The sequence below is a fragment of the Solenopsis invicta genome, chromosome 15 (genome assembly GCF_016802725.1).
Source record: "Solenopsis invicta isolate M01_SB chromosome 15, UNIL_Sinv_3.0, whole genome shotgun sequence".
NCBI lineage: Eukaryota > Metazoa > Arthropoda > Insecta > Hymenoptera > Formicidae > Solenopsis > Solenopsis invicta.
The window spans coordinates 335,443-359,076 of NC_052678.1; the positions used below are offsets into that span (position 1 = coordinate 335,443).

General features: G+C 32.9%; 1 protein-coding gene across 3 annotated transcripts in view; it reads right to left on the minus strand.

Annotated features, from left to right (window-relative positions):
- LOC105201260 (voltage-dependent calcium channel subunit alpha-2/delta-3) overlaps window positions 1-23,634 on the minus strand; it is a 221,783-nt gene that overhangs the window by 175,307 nt on the left and 22,842 nt on the right. For all 3 annotated transcript variants that reach the window (XM_039457857.1, XM_039457858.1, XM_039457856.1), the window contains exon 7: window positions 8,294-8,430. In XM_039457857.1, the coding sequence (XP_039313791.1) occupies window positions 8,294-8,430 (137 nt within the window). The remainder of the gene's footprint in view (window positions 1-8,293; window positions 8,431-23,634) is intronic.

Consider the following 23,634-nt stretch of genomic DNA (forward strand, 5'->3'; position numbering starts at 1 on the left):
GAAGAGTCTCTACTGCCTGAAGCAATCAGTTTGAGTTTAGAATAAACGAGCAACGAAGTCTTCTTCGTCTTCAGGTACTTGTCCAGATGGGTTTTCTGCCAGGAAAAACTGACCAATGTTTATATACAAGAAAGAAAAAGAATGGAAGGGGGGCTCCGGAAGTTTGGGGGGCTCCGGAAGTCGGGGGGCTCCGGAAGTATGGGGGGCTCCGGAAGTATGCTGCACGCGTTCCCGGAGCCCCCCAGTCACGAACCAGGGCAGGACACCCGGAGTGGTTTTAGTGGGTATGTCCCCACCGACACGTCGTCGGCGGGGAAGAGCCCCACATAACCACCAGGCCTCCCCCGGGCCTGGGGTATGCGGTAACGCATTTCCTCTCCGTTATAAAAAAAAAAAAAAAAAAGGGAAAAGAATGGAACTGTAACTTACATACTACTGTATGTAGACGATTTTTTAGTGATTGGCACAACTGAGAAGATGATTGAAAAGATAAACAGAAGTATTCAAAAATATTTCCATATCAAAAATTTGAGAAATGTCAATCATTATTTAGAAATCCATATAAAACGTAAAGAAGACGGATCGTTTTTGCACACCCAGAAGAGGAAAATTATCAAACTGATAGAAGAGTATGGTTTATTGAAATCAAAACCAGTGGCCACACCAATGGAAACAAGTTTTTTGAATTCAGGATTGGACGATAGTGCAAGACTAGCAAATAATTCAAAATTCAGACAAGCCATGGGATCATTATTATGCATCGCTACGGTAACAAGTCCGAACATTACCTTGGCGGTAGGGATTTTATGTCACCGCGTCGAGAAATCAACAGTACAAGACTGGAACGCAGTCAAGAGAATAATACATTACTTGGCATCTACAATAAACAAGAAATTGGAGTTGTCTTCTGCAAGTAAAATGGAGCTAAAATGTTTCGTGGATGCAGACTGGGCTGGAGACAAAATAGACAGGAAATCCACCAGTGGATATGTCTTCCGTCTGGGAGATGGAACTGTGGCATGGTCAATCTGCAAACAGACTTTAGTGGCCATGTCATCGACAGGAGCTGAATGTGTTGCAATATCATATGCAAGTAAAGAACTACTCTGGCTCAGACAACTGCTTAAGGATATGTATATTCCAGAAAAAGACCCAACTATTATCTACAAGGACAACCAAGGATGCATATGTTTAATCGGATCGGATCGGTGCGGTGCACGCACTAAACACATAGATGTCTGCCATCATCACATTCGAGACTTGCAAGTAAAGGTAATCGAAGTAAAGTACTGTCCAACTAAGACCATGTTGGCTGATATCTTGACAAAGCCGCTACCAAAAGAACGTTTTCTGGAATTGACCAGACCTAGGAATCTATTGATTCAAACTTGCCAACGCGAGAAGGGGTGTTGAAGCGGATGACGCTTATGCCAAGTTTTCATAGTTATTTTGATTAAGACGAGATTATCTATGCCCACCTCAGTTTTCGCTCTATTGCGCGCTTACGCGCACACTCTCTTGTATCCTTATGCTTCGGCCCTTGCCGCCAGAAATATATATGCGTGTGTGTGCATGTTTTGTACATTGCCGTGCGTTTAATGGAAACGCACGCCGTAATCTCACGTGTTTTCCGCGGAAAAAATGCATCGAGGAATACGTGGTCGAGAAACACTAGATTTCTCTATATTTTCTTATCTTATTTTATTTGGCAGTCACTGTGTTACAATCTTGCCGGGTTGAACGGTGTACGGAACGTGGAATGTCTTGTCCGCAAGTCGATCGAGGTCTGGTAGCGTGAGGCGCGATGATGCAAGGCAAAAAGACGTAATGCCGCAGCGAGCGCGCCCTGTCGGGCGCCGCAAATGCGTTAGTTTCCTTTTCTTTGGGAACAAGATGGCAAAACCCTAGCGCAACTTTCAAGTGGTTAATGTGCGCAGTGAAAATATAATATTGAACAGTGCATCTCTTTGTTAATACTCATTATCACTCCTGTCCACTGCGTGCAATCATTAAGACATTTCCGAGGGCAATTTTTCTCATCAGTCTTATTACGCAATAAAATTGTCTATTTTTACAGTAATATTATTTAAGGAATCTGGGAATTTTTGGACACTCTGTATATTATACAAAATGTCATACTCTCTACATTTATTACTCAACGTTTTAAGCACATAATTGCAGAATTAATTTTATTTTAATAATATGTAGCTTAAAAAACACTCATATGTCTACTTCAGCAATTAATAATAAATCCCGACTTTCTTCTAAATCTAATAGACAAATAATTATTTTTTTCTGATTTTAACGAGTCCTATAAACAGATTCTAATAAATAATTTAGGTGTCGATTTTAGGCCAAAAATAGCCTCCGTTTAACATCTTTTGCGATTAAAAAAAATTTCTTTAAAAGTTTAGAAAGAGTGATACTAAAAAGACTTGTTTTTTGATCCATTTTTTGGACATCGAATTTCAAACTTTATTTTGTGCCAAATAGTACTATAATGGAACATTAATCCAAAAGAAATTTTAAGATGAGCATAAGCGCGGTTTCGGAGATATAAAGGGTTGAATGTGATGGTTTCTCATAACACAGGGCGACATTTTTAGACTTTTTTTCTGTAGTTTGAATAAAAATTACCATTTCTTATGTATTTTTACGCGTTAAACACGAATTTGGTAAACAAATTGTTCTATTACGTCAGATTTCTTAGAAAAGTGTCATAAATGATTTTCACCTCACTATGGCGTTAAAAAAAATTTATTTCTATCTATCTAATAATCTATCTAAAAAGATATACATATATATATATATATATATTTTTTTTTTATGTGAGTTTCCTTATCTCTTACAGATTGAGGTGCTTTTGTAATGTGAGTCCTCTTGCCTTTCACAGATTGAGGTGCTTTTTTAATATGAGTCCCCTTGTCTCTCACAGATTGGAGTGCTTTTTCAGTGTAATAGATTTTTAGATAGATAGAAATAAATTTTTTTTAACGCCATGGTGAGGTAAAAATGATTATTTTTAACACTTTTCTAAGAAATCTGACGTGATAAAGAAATTTGCTTACTAGATTCGTGTTCAGCGCGCAAAAATACGGGAAATAATAATTTTTATTCAAACAACATAAAAAAGTCTAACAAAACCATTACTTTCAATCCTTTATATCTCCAAAACCGCGCTTATGCTTATCTTAAAATTTTTCTGGGTAATGTTCTATTATATAGTACTATTTGGCATAAAAGAAAATTTGAAGTTCGAGGTCCAAAAAATAGACCAAATTTGGGGTTACTCTTTGGTGTTACTTTTTTTTTTTTAATTATATAGTCAAAAATATTTCAAAATTTAGGAATGCCTATTAATTATATTATAACATAAATATATTATATTAATTATAAACTCATATTCAAAATTTGAATAAGTTCTTATATTAGGGAAATATTCGACCGATAATGTGACAACATAAATTAAACAAGAACGCATTCAACATTCATAGTTAGATCGTAGTACTTATATTTATTTGTGTTCTTATATTATGTGAAAACTGGAGAACCTTTTTAATCCTTGGAAATCTATGGAAATAAATAAACTAATATTTATTAGTTTATTATTGGCTTTAGCCTCTTACATAATTTTAGATAATCAAAAAGTCATTTTACGTATAAATATAGAATATAAAACAGCAATAAAATGCAACAGTTTCTAACGTTAATTTTTATATTCTTGCAATGTAATGGGAATGTACCAATAATTTTCAAAATCTAATAAATAATGTCTCGAATAACCCAGTCATCACCAATCAAAAATTAATCGTGTAATTAATATAATAATTAATATAATATTATTTATATTAATGTATAATTATATTACTTATAATAATTGTTGGTAAAGACTTCAGGGCGAGAAGTAACCGTACACTAGGATTGAATTAAAGATCCCAGCAAACACAGCTAATATAGTAATGTTAATGCAATAAACTTAAAGGTAATACGCAATAGCGTGTTCGTTACATGTAACGTCCATGTTAGTTATAATTTCGCACTCATAGAACACCATGGTTACATTATATCAACGTAACATGTAACTGAGAGAAAACATTGCTGTTATGTAACAACAAAATTGCAATTATATACCAATAACCTAGTTTGTCACTTTGTTACATTGATGTAATGTAACTATTATGTAAAGCTTTAGTGTTGTTATATTGCTGCAATGATGCTATTTTATTAATCTCACTTAACATAATTTGCTTCTTGCACATCTTAATCCCAGAAAAGTTTTCGAATTAATTCTAAGTAAAAGCAAACCAAACAACTCATTTGCTTTTACAGAGAATTAATCCAAAGATTTTTTCTGGGATAAGAATATGCAAGACATATTTCTAGGAAATTATGTTTTAACAAGGAAAGAAAAAAAATTATAAATCTTTTATAATTTATTGCTTCATTAATTCTTCATGGAAGCACATAATAATAAATATGATTGCAAAAGTGAGTTGTTTCTAGATAGAGAGACTAGTTTTATGATGGTTTTCATTAAGGATCTCTAATGAGGAGATCAAGCCATAAAGATTATAGTATTTTCATAAGTATATATTTCAAACAGTATATACAAAATATAAATAAGTTTTTTTAGTAATTCTAGTATTAAATAAACCTCTATGCACATTAAAAATTCCTCAATTTGTTTAACTTTCTTAATTATAGCATTAACAGCTTTATTTAAACTTCACATTTGTGTAACACTTTACGCTTTAGCCTATGTGAGTCAAAATCTTAATAAAAAGCATATTTAACAAAAGAAAGGTATTCAACTCATTGTCTTATGATTATAAACTTGGTTATCTATAAAATCTTACACACAGACAATCACCCAGTCAGCAAAATGTTAGCACTGTGTCGGCAGGCTGGCCGCAGATTCGATCACGACGTGTTGACAGACTGAACTCAACTGATCTCAAATTCTGCTTACGTTCTGTTAACAGAACCTGTTGATATTTTATGTCAGCAGAATGACAGCACCAGACGAGCACGCCGTGCTGCCAGCACGTGACGCCAGATAGGCGGCAGAATTCAAACATGACATGCGCAACACAATTTGACGGCAGACTGCTAGCACAAATCGAACACGCCGTGCTGACAAGTTCTGACGTCACGCTGGCAGCAAAAATTAAGCATTTTGTATTTAAAATTTTCAAAAATTTTTATTATAAAAAAGTTTTTTTTAGTTTTCTTGCAGATATTATTCTTATTTTTATTATAGGTTAATCTAATTTGCATATATTTTATTTTACTAATTAGAATTACGCATTATTTTACAATTTTTAAAAACGCATTAGCGCCGGCGGGATTCGAACCTAAAATTTCGGGACAATAACCTAATACGCTAACACTGAGCTAATCGTACACTTGTGATATCATTAATAAAAAGTTATATTTAAAGTAAAGCTGATTTGAACAGGAAGAAACTTACAGTTACGTGTTGAGTATCGCGCAAACATTCTCACTAATCCTTTGATTTAGTCTTAAATATTTTTAAAATTAACTATATAAACTATATAATTAAATAATTAAAACCCATTTCAGACTAATATAGTCAAGAAAACAACAATTGAAAATAGTACGGTAGTACGGAAAATAGTAGTAGTACATAAAAAAACATTATTGACGTAAAAAGCACGCTGACAAAAATCAATTTTGCAACTAATTGTTATAAACAAATTACTAAAAATTGACTGTAGAGAAAAACTGATTACTCCAATCGATTTTTTGGGAAAACTGACTCAAGAAACATATATAACACTTTCTTAATTGTTATAAACAAATTAATTGCAAAATTTATTTTTGCAACGTTCCTTTAGTAATTTTTCCCGTAGAATCGATTGGAGTAATCAGTTTTTCTCTACAGTCAATTTTTAGTAATTTGTTTATACCAATTAGTTACCATTGAGTTTTGAAAAGTTTTTTTTACATCATGTAATGTTTTTTCATGCTTTAGTCCTATTTCCGTAATGTTTTTTCATGCTTTAGTCCTATTTCCAATTCCAATTTTTTTGAATATTTTTGTTAGTCAGACTATGGCCAGGAACGGGTTTTAATTATTTATATATGCGGGCAGATGCAGATAGAAATCTGGACAAATACATGCGGATAGATACGAATAGGATTTCTATACGCAATCACGGACAGGTGCAGATAGAAATTGCGGCGTATAGAATGCAAACAGAAACAGACAGAACATATGCATAAAGAAATTGATTTGTCCAATAATTAAGCAAATGCATAAGAAAATGGATCAATCACTTTCTTTGTGCATATGTTATTTATGCGTGCAATTATGCAAGTTTGTCTGAAAAGGCCCTTAATAAATTCATGAAGAGTTACGTCACAATTTAAAAATTAATATGCAAAACAGCACGGGGTGCTCGATTTGTGATGTCAGTTTGCCGTCAGATTATGTTACGCAGGTTATGCTTGAATTGTGTTGTCAATCTGATGTCACGTTCTCTTAGCACGGGGTGCTTGATTGGTGCTAACAATCTGCCGTCAGATTGTGTTGTGCAGGTCTTGCTCTAATTCTGTCGCATATCTGACATAAGCTGCTGGCAGCACGGCGTGTTCGCGTGGTGCTGCCAGTCTACTGTTAGATTGTTGCGTAGATCTGGCTCGTTTTTTGCCGCCAATCTGACGTCAGATCTTGTCAGCACGCGGTGCTCGATTTCTGCTGCCAGTCTGCCGTTAGATTGTGTTGCGCAGGTTATGCTTGATTTCTGCCGCCAATCTGACAACAGTCCTGTCCACACTATGTGCTCGATTTCTGCTGAAATTAAATGCCAACAGTTTCTGTCCAATTTCTGACAGCAGTTTGCTGACACCGCAGATATTGCAGAGTCTGTGTGAAATCTGTTGCCTTTCTGGTAACAGAAGGTGATAGCAGACTCTCCGAATAATCTGTTTGTTCACGTTTGGCTGACGGGGTAGTTATAGTCACGACAAAAGTTGTAAAGACTCACATTTGCAAAAGCAAAATTTGCTCTTACCTAAAAGGTGATATCTTAAACTTAAGAAAGGCAGGAAGGTAAAAACAAATTTATTTACAAGTATTTGGTTTTATAAACATCTTGCAATTTGTGTTCTTGTGCAAAACATATTATTTTATTGTAAAAACACTTTGAAATCTGTTACATTACAAGAGAGTGAATTAATTTCACAACGTACTAAAATATATTTCTAAGCACATGAAAACCGATAGTACATGTATTATACATCAGTTACAGCATAAATAATAATCATAAAAATGGCTGAAGGGCATTCGGCCATGGAATCCGAATGCATTCAAAGCTCTGCTGCTTATTTTGTAAAAATAGTTTGTTGCATCTTAATGCAGCTAACGCGTTTGGTCGTGTTTTGTATAAAGTTTTTGAAAATTGTTGACACATGTTTTTACACTAATTCTATCTAACAAAAAATACGACCTTTATATATTATAAATATAGCTGCGTTAGCACGCAAAAAACAAAATTTACAAAATAATATATACCATAACCTCTACGAGCAGAGCTTTGAGTACATTTAATTTGATTCCATAGCCGAATGCTTTCCAGCAATCGTTCTCTCTAATATTTCATAGTCTCTCGATCTTCTAGATTAACTAAACCCACCTTAGCAATCATATTCAATCACACTATTCAAATGGGAAATCCGAACGTATCACGAAATTTTGGATCGTCGTACATCGAATAAGTAAAATATCAAACGTGAATCGCATGTCGCAAAATGAAGTTACAGAAAGCTATTCAAAATTTAAATATAATTTTAATGTAATAGTTATATCTGATGCAATATAAATATTATTTAACATTTTATATAACAACAATGTAGATAAAATATAAAATCTGTTATATAAGTTTTGTTGTGTTGCTGTTATTTTAATATTACAAGAAAATAACAAAAAATGAAACAGTTGCATAAAATAGTTATATTGTACCCCAATAAAGGCAATTTTAAATTGCCTTTACATGATTGTGAAATAACATCTGTTACCTCACGTGTTACTCTAATGCAATGTTGCAGCTATATTCTGTGTTTGCTGGGATTTAAATACTTTACTATGTAGTAAAACAGATTGAGTGAACAAAACCGTGTCTTAGAATCAGTGAGTAGAGAGAGTGATGCGTGTGTGTTGTAAGAGTGTCACAGGTTGCAGTTAGATGGCATCATTGTAACATTTTGGCTCCTAATTTGAACAATAATAATATAATTATCTATGTGTAATAACGTGAAATAAATTGCTTACCTTTCCACCTACGTAAGCGGGACTCCAGTGAAGAGGATGGTCGTGCTGATAGAGCACCATAGGCCGCGCTAAAACCTTCACGTACTCAAAAACTTTATTATGGATCTCGTCTGTGTTCGTTATTCTTGCATAAAATCCTACGACATAAATATCATCAATATCACAAAAATGCAAAAAAAAATTCTATTTCTTAATCCCTTAAGTGTCAACTGTATTTGTAGACGCATAAACTATTAATCATAAACATCATAATCATAAACATTTTCATAATCAATTTTAATAATATTTATAAAAGCAAACGACGATTAATTTATGCATCTACAAACGCCATCAACACTCTGCTCTAACGTACAAGGGTTGCTCGAAAAGTAATGTCCCACATTTCTTTTCTCGAACTATTTATTCTACAAAATAACGTTTACACATATGAAAGAATGATGTTTTATCTAATTACTCTATTTTTCTACATAGGAGAAACCGGAGCAATTCGGCAGACGGGGTAATTCAAAAAATGGAAATATCTTTTTATGAATACATATTATTATATAATTTACTTTAAATACTGTAAACACATCCTAATATAACGATGTAACTAACAGAGTTTTGTTGGCAACGGCGTCATATTGAAGTCGTGATAGTGAAAAATGTGTTTTGCGACAGTCAAAGTAATTTCTGATAGCCAGCATTTCTTTGAAATTTAAGTAAGATAAATAAGATTTTTTTTTAAAACTTTAAATGTATCGTGTCCAGTTGAATGTATTTGAAACATTTCATGTTTACATTTTGTTGTGTGATGTCTATTTTTGTAAATTATACTTAATAATACGAGTTGACGCCGAGACTATTCAAAAAACCAAACGTTGAATCGTCGTTCGGACGATTTTTTTCATATTCGCGTTCAATGTACCAAAATACACAATTTAATACTTAATGGATGTAATTACAAAATACGAATAGTCTCTGACTTGTTTCGAAAACGTTAAAGGCGTAAAAAAAAGCAATAAATTTCTCTATTGTATGTTTGTATTTTTTTTTATTATATATAACATTTCTTTATAACACTGTATATCCTTTTCTTGACAAATGAAAGTCTTCACAACAGTTTTTTTACATTTTTTTATTTTAAAACACAAATTTCGGAATATTCCCGGACTATTTTCAAGTTACCCCGGACTTGGGGCTATTTGAAATATTTGGCATTGGTCGACATTTTTATATGTACTTTAAAGCAAGTACATTTCCATGTTCTATCTATACCGGCATTGTGAAAGGAAAGATTCAACTTTTCAAACCGTCTCATGTTTTTTTTAATGAATATAGGATTCAGAAGACGCAAAAAAAACAAGGTCTTACGAATAGTCCCGGTCTCTCTTGATATCCTTCAAGTTCTACTCCTCCAAGCTTTCCTCCAACGATTTACTGTATAGGGCGTGTATGCTGATCCTTTAATTTAGTGGTCCGAACAAATGGAAGTTTGAGGAAGCCACTAATGTGGCTTCCTCAAACTTCCACGACAAAGAGGTGATTAGCGCAGTGAAAACCTGGCTTCATAACAGAGCAAAAACTGGTACCAACGGGGCATGCACGCCTTTAATGAATCGCTGAAAGAAGGCAGTAGAATTTGAAGGAGATTATGTAGAAAAATAGAGTCAGTAGATAAAACATCATTCTTTGATATGTATAAACATCATTTTTGTAAAACAAATAGTTTATGAGAAAAAAAATGTGGGGCATTACTTGTCAAATAACCCCCGTATATAAACTGTTACTAATTTAATAAAGTTAACAGGACTCACAAATATTAAACTCAAAATAAAGATAAGCAATGAGAGTCTACGCAGTTATTTGTGCGTATATATAGAATTAATTTATTCTAACATTAATATCTAGTACAGAAAATAACAAACATTTCGACCCGATTTTGAATCATCTTCAGCAAATATACAAAATTAACGGAGAAAGCTCAACCTTATCACATAGCGAATGCAATAACTCTATCCTATTCAGGTGTTAATTCGAGTGATTACACCATGTTAAATTGTGACAACAAGCATCAATAAGAAGATTGATTCTGTGTAAGTTACAACGACTCGCCATGCGGAAAGGAAGAGATGCAAAGAATACAATAGTTGACGCTGGCATATGGTTGAAATTCAATGTTTAAAAACCGAAAGCTACAGCGTTGCCCCAAGCGTTAATAGTTTTTCATTAGCACGGTCCGATCAATACTGATCAAGGTTTATAAACCTTTGGTGTATAAAAATCAATTTCACAACCTCCCTCCGGACTTTGAACGCTCCGTCCAATGACCCTGTCAAATCGGTACTGTTCAAAGTTTTCTTCTATTGACAGTCCACTGTATTCTTTGGCTTCGTTTTTACATAAGCTGATCTCTAGTATACCAAATAGCTTTAGTCACATTGAGAATAGTTTTGAACTTATTAACAAGTTGAGGAACACTGCTATTGATGCAGATCATGTTCTAATTTCACTTGACGTTGTCTCTTTATTCATTAACATCCCTATTGACGTGGCTTCAATAATGTATTGAAACGTTGGAATAACATCTCTGAAAAATGCAACATACCTAAGGAAAAATTTATAGAGGCTTCAAAAATGGTTTCAGATTCCACTTACTTTTCATTTAACAATGTTTTCTATAAACAGAATTTTGGGACACCCATGGGCTCACCTCTCTCACCGATTATTGCGGTCCTTGTCATGCGAGACTTAGAGAAGTGAGCATTAGAGAAAGTGGGCTTTGTTCTTTCTTTTTACTTAAGATACGTAGACGACATAGCCATGGCAATACCACGCCTCTCAGAAGAGTTTGTTTTAAATAATTTTAACGCCTTCCATCCAAAACTACAATTCACTTTAGAAAGGAGTTGGGACAGTCTTAATTTCCTTGATGTAACGTTGATAAAAAGATACACAAAGTTAATTTTCAATTGGTATTACAAACCCACTTTCTCTGGAAGATATCTCAATAATCTATCACAGCACCCACTTTCTCAAAAGAGAGGTACAATCATAGGCATGGTGGATAGGGCCTTTTTATTATCACACCTTGAATTTCAACAAGATAATTTAAGATTGATCATTAAGGTTTTGTTTGACAACGATTATCTCAGTAGTTTCATTTTTAATACCATTAATTCTAGACTTGAGTACCTTTTCAAAAAACACAAACAGAAAAAATTAACTCCGATTGATAATAACGGAAATGTCATTGAAAAGAATATTAGCTGGTTTACTGTACCATATATATATTTGGTATCACCTAAGTTTAAGAGCATTACGAAGGATCTTGATACGGAATTGTCGTACTTCAGTCTCAATAAACTAGGGACAATTATCAAAAGACATAAAAAGACAGCCTTCCTAAATTGTATAATAGAAACGTCGTTTACAAGATTTTATGTAAGGATTGCAAGACATCGTATGTAGGACAAACGGGCAGACAAGTAAAAACGAGAATTTTTGAACACAAAAATTACGTCAAAAGGAGCACTAACACACATTACAGAACATAGGATAACCAAAGGCCATGAATTTGACTGGAACAACATTTCAATTCTTGACAAAAAACAATACTTGAGAAAAAGCTTAATTCCGGAAATATTGCATATTAAACGCCAAGAGAATAACCTCAATAGACAAGCAGACACAGAATTTTTGCACCATGCCTATACTTGTATCCTAGACAGATTATAATTTTAATCATATATCTAGACATATACTTATTCGTTTCATCCGCTTAAACAATTACCGTTACTTCTCACAACCAAAAAAACTTTAAATAGTACCGATCAGGGTCATTGGACGGAGCGGTCAAAGCTCGGAGGGAGGTTGTGAAATTAATTTTTATACACCGAAAGCCTTGATCAGTATTAATCGGACTGTGTCAGTGAGCGGAACTATTGACGCTTGGGGCAACGCTGTGGATTTGGATTTTTATACATTGAATTTCAACCATATGCCAGCGTCAACTACTGTATTCTTGGCATCTCCTCTTTTTGCATGGCAAATCGTTGTTGTTGAGATCACGGGCGCCGACTACGTAGGTGCATCGAAACGCGTGCACCCGTTGAAACTTTTCAATGGGTGCGGAGCACCCATTGAAATTATGCATAATATTACTAGGCAGATGCAAACTCGAGCCGGCCAATACCCGAGCATAATGGCTCGGAGCATCACGGTAGGGGAAGCATGCACACAAGTAAGAACCGAGACGCCCCGCTATAATATACTACGTTTATATGCCCCGATTTACGCTGAAGTTATAACATCGGTGTTATCCCAAGCAGAACAACAAGTCAAAATGACTGAGTCAAAGTGATTCACAATTGTGTCAAAATGACATCAAAATGAATCGTAATTGATTGAAAAGTGACTTTTAATGATTATTTTGCAGCCACTTTGATATCAATTTGACGTCGTGATGACTCCCTGTTTTACTCGGGATGTTACTACCCAATCATAAGTATTCCTCTAAAGAATGGAAAGATTGTGATTGGTCAGTTTCATAACGTTGATGTTATAACTTCAGCGTAAATCGAACCGTTTAGTCATAGTCATGGTAATATCTTTTCACTTCTATAGAACATAGACATAGTCATGGAGTAGGAGAATAGGAGACCGAACTCGATAGCGCGCGCGAAGCAAAAGTGTTCCTGATTTATGTACCTTATTGGGAGGAAGTACGCTAAACGGAATAACTTCTTATCGATGGTCGCCATCTTTAAAAGCCTCTCACACATGTAAAATGTCATGAACTCACGATACATCACGCATACATCGCATACACGAGATGCCAGTTGTTACTCCGATTTTGAAAGAAAATGTTGGAAAATATCATTTGTATTGCAACATTTTTAACAACAAAGTAATATTAATTGAGAACTAATCGTAAATTGTGTACATCGTGTTACAAGCTGAGTCCAATAATCGGAAATGGAAAATAGAAGTTGCGTCAAACAAGCGACAGAGGTATAAATATTATAAAAAAGTACATAATAATTATGAAATAGTATATTTGATTAGTAATTAATACGAAAACTTACATTTTAGGGATATAATGGAAAGAAATTTCACGGAAATATATCATGCATCAGATGAAATTAAATTTAAATATTTGCAACAGAACTTGAATTTAGTGGAGCTGCCTTCTTCGGATTGGGGATTTTTGACTGGAAACGACAAATTCTTTGATTTTGAAAGTGATTTAAAGTTGAAAGTGATTTTAGCATAAGAAAAAGAATTGCTGTCTTTCCAAATTTACATATTAATATTTATATCAATAATGAGATTATGCCTTTTTCAAGATATATTAAAGTATCAAGTATTAATAATTTAAATGAAATTTTGAAAACATTAGATACTGTTTAATTTATACTCTTTTTAACTGTACATATATTTATGGTATATATATTTATACTCCTTGTAATTGTATATACTCTAGTAGCACAGTACATTGGCTTTACATTGGTTAACATTGGTGAAACATTGGTTATATTGGAAGTACATTGGCCAATATTTCCCAATAAAGAGCCAATATTGGTCATAGAATCAATTGCACATGTACTTGTAATATTGCTCGCCAATTAATAAACAATATTGCATTTACATTGGAGATGCATTGGCCAAGATTTGCCAATGTAAAGCGAATATTGTTTATTAAAGAAATGACAATGTTTTGCCAATATTACGAGTCAACAATTTTACAATATTGCTCTTACATTGGAGGTGCATTGGCCAAGATTTGCCAATGTAAAGCGAATATTGTTTATTAAAGAAATAGTAATGTACTGCCAATATTACAAGTCAACAATTTTATAATATTGCTCTTACATTGGAGGTGCATTGGCCAAGATTTGCCAATGTAAAGAGAATATTGTTTATTGAAGAAACGGTAATGTACTGCCAATATTACGAGTCAACAATTGTATAATATTGCACTTACATTGGAGGTGCATTGGCCAAGATTTGCCAATGTAAAGCGAATATTGTTTATTGAAGAAACGGTAATGTACTGCCAATATTACGAGTCAACAATTGTACAATATTGCACTTACATTAGAAGTGCATTGGCCAATATTTGCCAATCAAAAGCGAATATTGTTTTTTAAAGAAACGGTAATGTGCTGCCAATGTTACGAGTTAACAATGGTACAATATTGCACTTATATTGGAAGCGCATTATTGGTCAAGATTTCCAAATCTAAAGCGAATATTGGTTATAAAAGAAATATTAATGTGCTGCCAATGTTACGAGTCAATAATTGTATTGTAAATATTATCAATAAACGAAATAGGTCCATAAATGAAGAAACCTCAATCTACATTCCAATAAACAAACAATATTTTTCAATTGTTTAAAAAAATTTTTTTTTATAAAAATTTTTTATAAAAATTTTTTATATTTAATTTGTATTATATTGACATATATTTTCTAATTGCATTCTTACTCAAACAAATAACAGAAAAGTTATTCCAGATACTATTCCGCATTTGTGAAATTAGTAAAAAAAACTATAATTTTATATTTGTTTATGTAAATAATGTCCTTTAATTATATATATTCCATTTTTTTGATAACGTATATTGACCTGATCTACCAGTTATATACAAGTATCAGCACAAAGCTTTCACAGGTCATCACGAAGGATGTTCGCAGCGATCACACAGGTCAAACAACGTTCACCGGAGTCGCGACTTGGATGGGTGACCGCTTGGGTTAAAAAAAAAATTGGACTAATATTGGTTAAAGTGTCAACCTTCTAATATTGGACCAATGTTGAAAACCCAATGCACAACCAATATATAATATTGTATTTATTTTTTTTTTTAATATTGGTTAAATAAGGGTCGATATCATACTTTGCAATATTGGACCAATATTGAAAATCAATTCACATAGATAATATTGGGTTGACATGATTTCCCAATATTGAACCAATATTTTATGCTACTAGGGTATATTTTAAGGATGAAATAAGTGTGCATCCAAGGAAATTAAGGAAATTAAGGATTTTACATCGATAATTAAATTTGACAAATGAAATGGAATCGACCGAGTTATTAAAGAAAACCAATAATTAATTTCGATTTTTGAAGACTATTTGTTTATTTACTCTGATATCAAATAGTTTAATATAAAGTCTGAGATTTATATTTCAATTTGTATCAAAGTAACTTTAAGTCTTTATAATTACTTAATGCTGTACGATAAAAGTTTATTTGATATATCTATTCAACTTTTTTTAAATAATTGTACATTTTCATTATAAGAGAATATAAACTTAGTGGTTCATTAAATATCCGTTTCTATGTTTATTTCCTTTTTATTTATCACCATCATATACATTAACAGATGCATAAATTAACATAAACTTATGTAACAACATAAACTTGAGTAACAACATAAACTTAAAAAACATAGAACATTTTCACAAATTATTATTCCATGTTACTTACAGTAAAAGCTGTAAAAAGACTTTTTTTTGCCGAAATACCACTTTTTCCACCTTTCGTGGTACATCCTCAAATCCAACACGCCATTTCTATGTTTGGTTTACAAATAAATAAATATTTCAATATCTCTTTCAAATATTCGGGTAAAAACACTGAACTCTATGAAAATACATGAAAAGTCAAGTTAGACTAATTATTACAAATGGCGCTCATCCGTAAGAAGTTATTCTTTTCAGCGACCATCCTCCCAATAGGGAACACGAAACGAGAACGTAATTGGAGTGCTGAGTTTAGCCTCCTATTCTCCTACTCCATGGACATAGTATATCTAGACTGAACCATCAAGGAGTAGGGGTATGCTCGGATAGGAAAGGATGGTCTGTGACTGTGCGTTCTTTCTCGTTTGCGCATGCGTACAAAGCATGTGTAGACTGTGTAGACTGTGTAGAAACAGACATGTGCAGTCTAAAGATCCTATGTCTATGGTTTCCTCTGCCGTAATGCTTGGGTACTAGCTGGCTCGAGTTTGCATCACTATTACTAGGTTAGGTTTCTATTAGAGTTTTAAATAAACGTACGCCTAAGTACCCAACCGGCTTGATTAAACCGGATATTATTTGATCTCTATTAAAACTGAATAGTGAATGCCTTATATCTCTAATGTAAAATTTCTTTAAGGAGTTGAATGCTGGAGAAAGTGTGTTATTTTCGGATCATCGGTAGCCGTCATGAATCGTTGTGACTAAAGGTGTAAGAAAGGGACACAAAAGTCGGGCCAACGCGATGTGTAAGAGACCATCTTTCACGCACTGTGTTTCCGCAGCTCTCTGAATTTCGTGGTCTTTTCTTACCTCACTTTTCTTACGACGATTCATAACCCGTTATTAGATGACATTAAGAATACCTAGAAACCTACATTAATGTTTCAGATAAATGCTACAGCTATGTAATATCAAGAGAATTATAGATAAGTATATAATTAAAATAACTAAAAAACCTAGTGAGGCTGTTTGATCAACATTAATTTATGCTGTGACAACAGCAACACCCAAAATAGTGAATTTTTCTAGGAGACGTTTTCGAAGTCAGTGGATGAAAAAAATTCCTTGGATTATATACGAGAATAAAAAAATCTTCTGTAAGATATGCGTCAAAGCTGTCAAGGAAATAAAATCACCGTTGTCTAAGTTATCTGGTTCAGAACAAAAATCGCATTGTGAATGATGGATTCAATAGTTGGTTAAAGGCTCTTAAACGATTTCGCGTACATGAGAAAAGTTCGGTACATCGGGCTTGCTCTTTAGCTGTTCAATCCATAAAAACAGGTGCAAATGTCGCACAATGCTTAAGTGACGCCAAATTAATAGAAATAAAAACGGCTAGAAATGCATTGCTCGGGATTACAACTTCACTGCGTTTCTTGGTACAAGGGCTCGCGATTAGAGGGTACACTAATGAAAGGTCAAATATCCGACAATTGCTTCTTTTGAAAACAGAAGACAATTCTGCTCTGAAGTCTTGGTTGAGTAGAACCAAGTATAAGTGGCTATCGCACAATATTTTAAATGAAATTATATCAAAACCATCATGTCAAAAAATGTTCAAAAATCCCTTCTAAACAACATCAAATCGTCTGAATTTTATTCCATCATGATAGATGAAACCGCTGACATATCTGTGAAAGAACAGGTATCCATTTGTTTCAAAACAGTTGATGAAAATTTGTCTGTAAATGAATATTTTATGAGATTTTACGAAACCGCGGAAACCAATGCCGAAACATTACATATAATTATCAAAAATATTTTATCAAGATTTTCATTGAACATTCATAAATGCAGAGAACGATGTTACGATGGCGCAAGTGCTGTAAGCGGAAACGTATCTGGGCTACAAACTAGAATTAAAAGCGACAAGCCACGAGCACTATTTGTTCAGCTCCTATACTTAACTTAGTTGTACGGGATTCAATGCAGGGTATTCCCATTATCCGAGATTTTCTAACACTAATGAAAGAGTTGATAGCGTTCGTCGGAAATTTGCCTAAACAAGTTGCATGTTTCAACAAGCTGCAAAAAGATGAAGCAGAGTCACTTAATAACCTGACAGATATAAATCAACTGCGTCCATTTTGCCCAACGAGATGGTGCCTACGAATTATTTCCTTGCAAATAATTGAATCCAACTATAAAGTTTTATTGACATTTCTTAACAAATTAAGTAAAGAACGAGGAGAACCTGGTGCCAAAGCAAGTGGTTTTTTCAAACAAATGTTAAAGTTTGAGAACGTTTTTCTCCTCCAATTGATGATTAGCGTGTTTCTGCTAGGATAGAAATATTAAATTCTCAACTTCAAGAAAAGGGTCTTTACTTACAGGATGTTATTAATAGTGTCGACATTTAAAAAAAAGCATTACAACAACAACGAGAAAATAATTTTGAATTCCTGTGGGACGGCACTTTGAAGAGATGCACAGAATTAGAAATCGAGCAGCCAGTCCTGCTTCGCAAAAGAAAACTTTCCCGTCATTTTGATGACTTATCATCAACTACTCACTATTTTAAGACTCCCAAAGATAAATACCGACAGACATTTTTCGAAGTAGTTGATCAAACATTGAGTAGTCTTAATGCTAAATTTCAGTCTGACACAGTGAACCATTTAACAAAAATAGAACGGTTTGCGACGGGTTCAGAAGATGTGAAGACTGTCACCAACTTTTATGGATACGATTTTGATGAAGAACGCCTGAAATTACATGGTGGTATGTTTCTTGACATTGTTAAGCAAGAAGGTTCCAAAGTTGAAAATTTGAATGAAAATGTACTGATTTTTTTCCGAAATCACAAAAATGACCATATAACCGGTGAAATGCTAAGTGAATTCAAACGGTTTATAACTTGTTTGGTGACAATTCCTACATCAACATGTACAACAGAGCGATCATTCTCCCTGTCTACGAAAACTTAAAACTTATATTCGTCAAACTATGAAGCAACAAAGATTGAATGATTTAGCAATTTTACATGTTCACCAAGAAGAAACATGCGCTATAAATATAGAAAATATAGCAAATGAGTTTATAGACTTTTCGGCTGTGAGATGGAATACGTTCCATCGCGTCGCTAACCGTTAAAACTAAAAACTCGTACTCTATACCTATGCTTATTTTAATTAAGCTCATAGTTTGTTTTTAAATTTTTTAATTTAAAGTTTTATTTTTATTAAAGGTTATCTGTATCCGGATTTTAAAACATACCAGTTTCAAATTTTATTTTTATTAAAGGTTACGTATATACAAATTTTAATAAAGATGTATTTTAAAAAATTAAAAATGATAATTTTGGATTTCTGCCACAGTACCTATATAATCAAATTTTTGTTCGTGCACCCGTTGAAATTTTGGAAAATCGGCGCCCATGGTTGAGATATAAGTGTACAATTATATTAGGCAATGAATAGCAAAACGCCATCTAGAGGATTAAGAGAGAGTGAGCGTAGCGTGTCATCTCTTATATCATTGCGTTCAGACTTGCAAAGACCGTCGTTAGATCTGTATGTAGCTGGTACAGCATTTTGTACTGTCTTATTGGAAATAGAAAAGTTATTGAGAAAACCCGTGTATTTCTCTGTATTGAGATGAAAACCTATCAAACGACCTAGCAGTAATTTCAACATGGTAGCAACACGTGGTTGAAGAAAAGCAAGTGGTTAAGAAATAGAAGGAAAAGCACGTGACTCAGAAAAGAAAGAAAAAGAAGCACGTGGTTAAGAAATAAAAGAAAAGGAGAATAAAGTTTCGCAAAATGATGAAAGTGCACAAGACACATAGAATACCAGTATTTAACGCTGAAGATTATGGTAGTTGGAAAAAAAGAATCACAATGTACTTGAGAATGAAAAAATGTGACATGGTAATAACAAGAGAAAAGTTAAGTACAGACAATGATGATGATTGAGAACAAAATAATTTAAAAGCTCTAAATTACATCTACATTGCAATTTCAAATAAGCAGTTGGAATTTGTGTGCGATAAAAAATCAGCATACGTTATAATTAAAAAGTTCGACGAGACGTATCTGAAGGAGTCAACAGCTTTACAAATAGTATTAAGAAACAAGTTAGAAAAAATAAAGCTAAAGGACTATAGTGATTCTGCAACATTTTTTTATGATTTTGAAAAATCTGTAAATGAACTCAAGGCAGCAGGTGCAAGAGTTAAAGAAAAAAAAAACTGAACTATATGTTAAGGACTTTGCCGGAATCTTACAGCTACATCGGAGATTTGATAGATACACTCAAGGCAGAAGATCAAACCGTTGAATATGTGAAGAACAAAATAAAAATGCTTGAACTGAAAATTAAAGAAAGTGATAGTACAAATTCCAAATCAAATGCATTTGTTGCGGAATCAAAACAAAATCGAGAATGGAGAGATCCGAAGGATCAAGGATGTTTTACTTGCGGAAAATTTGGACATTATAAGAACTATATCGAGAGTAACAAGGGTTCATGGTGCGGATCACGACGTGGCAACATGCATAGAAGAAAACAGCAGCGAGGCACGTGGAGAGGTGGCGGTTACCACAGGCGCGGCAACGACGGCATGGGCGGCAGCGAAGGAAATTATAATCTACGTAGTGGAAGTCAGCATTGACAGCGAAACCAGAGCAGACAAAAAACAGCAGGGGGAGGAGTGTTCCACACTATAGTTGAAGTAAACTTATTGAATAGAGAGGTTAAGGATAGTAATCAAATACATTGGCTTTTAGACAGTGGATGTACTGACCATATTATAAATAACGAAAAATATTTTAGCGAATGTACAACATTGAATAAATTAACGTTACAGTTGGGGATGGTTGAATATTGAAAGCAACGAAAGTTGGAACAGTAAATATTTTATTCACAGTTTATGATAAAAAAGTAAAGGTAACATTATTGAATGTATTTTATGTAAAAAAAATGAAACAAAATTTAATTAGTTATTCTCAGGTAACAGAAAGAAATACAATTGTGTTAGCGGGTAATAGTTTAAAGATTTATAATAAATTTAATAAACTTCTTGCAATAGCGTGGAAAGAAAATAGACTATATAATGACAAGTTTTATGTATGACGAATTAAAGGTTAATGTAATGAGCAAGTATAATAAATTTAGTAACATGAGTTTGAAAGAAAAATGGCATCGTATATTAAGTCATGTAAAATTTAATTATTTACACATTTTGTGCAAAAATCAGTTATTAGATGGTATACCTAGTGAGATTGACTCTGAATATATGAAATGTAAAGTATGTGTAGTAAATAAGATGCACAATTTACCTTTTGAGAATAATAGAAGTAGAACCAAAAAAATTTTTGAAATTGTTCACACTGATGTAAATGGACCACATAGAAATCCGGATATAAACCGCGAAAAATATTTTATTAGTGACAACTATAGCAAAGCTGCCAAAGTTTTTGTAATAAAGTCCAAAGAGGAAGTTTATAAATGTTTAGTAGAATACATGAATGAGGTAGAAAATAAAACCGGTAAAACTATTAAAAAACTTAGATGTGACAACGGGAAAAAATATTTAAATAAAAATATTTATCAGTTAATCAGAGAAAAAGGAATTGTTATGGATCCGTGTCCACCGTACGCACATGAATTAAATGGAACGGCTGAAAGATATAACAGATCAATTATGAACACAGCTAGGTGTTTGTTAGCAGATGCAAAAGTACATGTTAGATTTTGGCCAGAGGCAGTTCTTGCAGCAGCGTATCTTAAAAATAGAACACTAGATAATACTATTGAAAAAAAACACTTTATGAAATATTGTTCAATAAAAAACCTAATGCAAAACACTTACGTATGTATGGTAGTAGGGTATTTGTACGTGTACCGGAACAAAATAGATCTTCAAAATGGGATAGAAAAGCTGATTTAGAAATTCTGCTAGGTTATAGCGAAGTTGATTATAGAGTGTTGATTAATAATAGAATTATGATTGCAAGATATGTCGATATAGTAGAAAATGATATAAGATGTATAGGTTTTGATGAATGTGAAAATTTAAATGATTCTGTAAAAGATGATGAAAATTTAGATGATTGTTCAGAGACGGATGTTGAGCAGGAATTAGAGTGGACAAAAATGGAACTGAGTCGGGTACAGAACAAAAACAAGATGATGAACAGGTTCAAGAATTAAAAAGGTCAAGTACAGTAAAGAAAAGGCCCTCTAGGTACGATGAAAACTATAATAACTGTATTTATATAAATTATTATAGTGCAAATAGCCCGAATAATTTTGAGGATGCGATAAATTGTGATGAATCAGAATTTTGAAAACAAGCAATGAATAAAGAGTTTAATTGTTTAAGTAGAAATAAAACTTGGAGATTAGTTGATCAGCCTAAGAATAAAAAAATCTTAGATGTAAAATGGGTTTTTACAAAGAAATCTGAAAATAATTTTAAAGCTAAATTGATTGTAAGAGGTTATCAACAAAAAGAAGTAGTGGATGATATATATTTACCAGTGGCGAAGATGCAAACACTAAAAATTCTATTGTCATTTTGTTGCCAAAAGAGCTTAATTATAGAACAAATGAATGTAGAAACAGCATTTTTAAACAGTAAGGTTTTATCAGAAATTTATGTTAAACAACCAAGAGGTTATGAAAACGGTTCAAGTAAAGTTCGTAAATTGGAAAAGGCCTTGTATGGTTTGCGAGAAAGCCCTAGAGTCTGGTATGAGTGTTTTAACAAATTTTTGAAGAAGTTAGGATTTAAGCAAAGTAAATATGACTATTGTTTATATGTTTTAGCTAGTGAAGATATATTTGATAATATTTGTTAACGATTTATTGATTTGTTGCAAAAAGAAAATAGTTAAAATTAAGAAATTACTGTCAAACAGATTTAAAATGAAAAATATGGGTTAAATATTACCTAGGAATTAATATTGAATATGATTATGAAAGAAATGTTATGAGTTTAAATCAGAAATCTTATATTGAATCACTAGGTAAAAAATAACGAATTGAAAATTCAAAACTATATAACACACCGATGGAAATTAGTTTAAAATTGGAACAAGCAAACGATGTATCTAGTGATATTCAATATAGAAGTATAATTGGAGCACTTTTATATATAAGTTCAGGAACTAAGCCTGACATAAGTTTTAGTGTTAATTATTTAAGTGTTAATTATTTAAGTAGATTTCAGAATTGTTATAATGCGACCCATTATCAATATGCTTTAAGAGTGCTGAAATATTTATATTTAACAAGAAATCTGAAGTTAACATACAAAAGAAATGAAAATACTGATATTCTTGATTGTTTTGTAGACGTAGATTGGGCAGGTGATACGGTAGATAGGAAATCGATATCAGGCTATATTGTAAAATTCTTTAATAATGTAATATTTTGGAAATCTAGAAAACAGAGTAGTGTAACAAAGTCTTCCACTTCTGCTAAATATGTAGCGTTATCCAAGGCTGTAAGCGAGATAAAATTTATGAAAGATATTTTGGAAAATTTTGATGTTTATATTGATAAACCTATTAAAATATTTGAGGAATTCAGGTACTTTAAGTATTGCTAAGTATGGAAATTTTACAAAGAATTCAAAATTTATAGAAGTTCATTATCACTTTGTGAATGAGAATTATATGAAAGGCGTTATTGATGTGGTAAAAGTTGACACTAAACAAAATATAGCTGATATATTTACAAAGTCGTTGAGTAAAGACAAATTTAAAAAGTTTAGAAGTATGTTAAATATAAAGTAATTTAATGTGATAGAAAGATGCTAATATAAATGTAAGGAGGCGTGTTGAGATATAAGTGTACATTTATATTAGGCAGT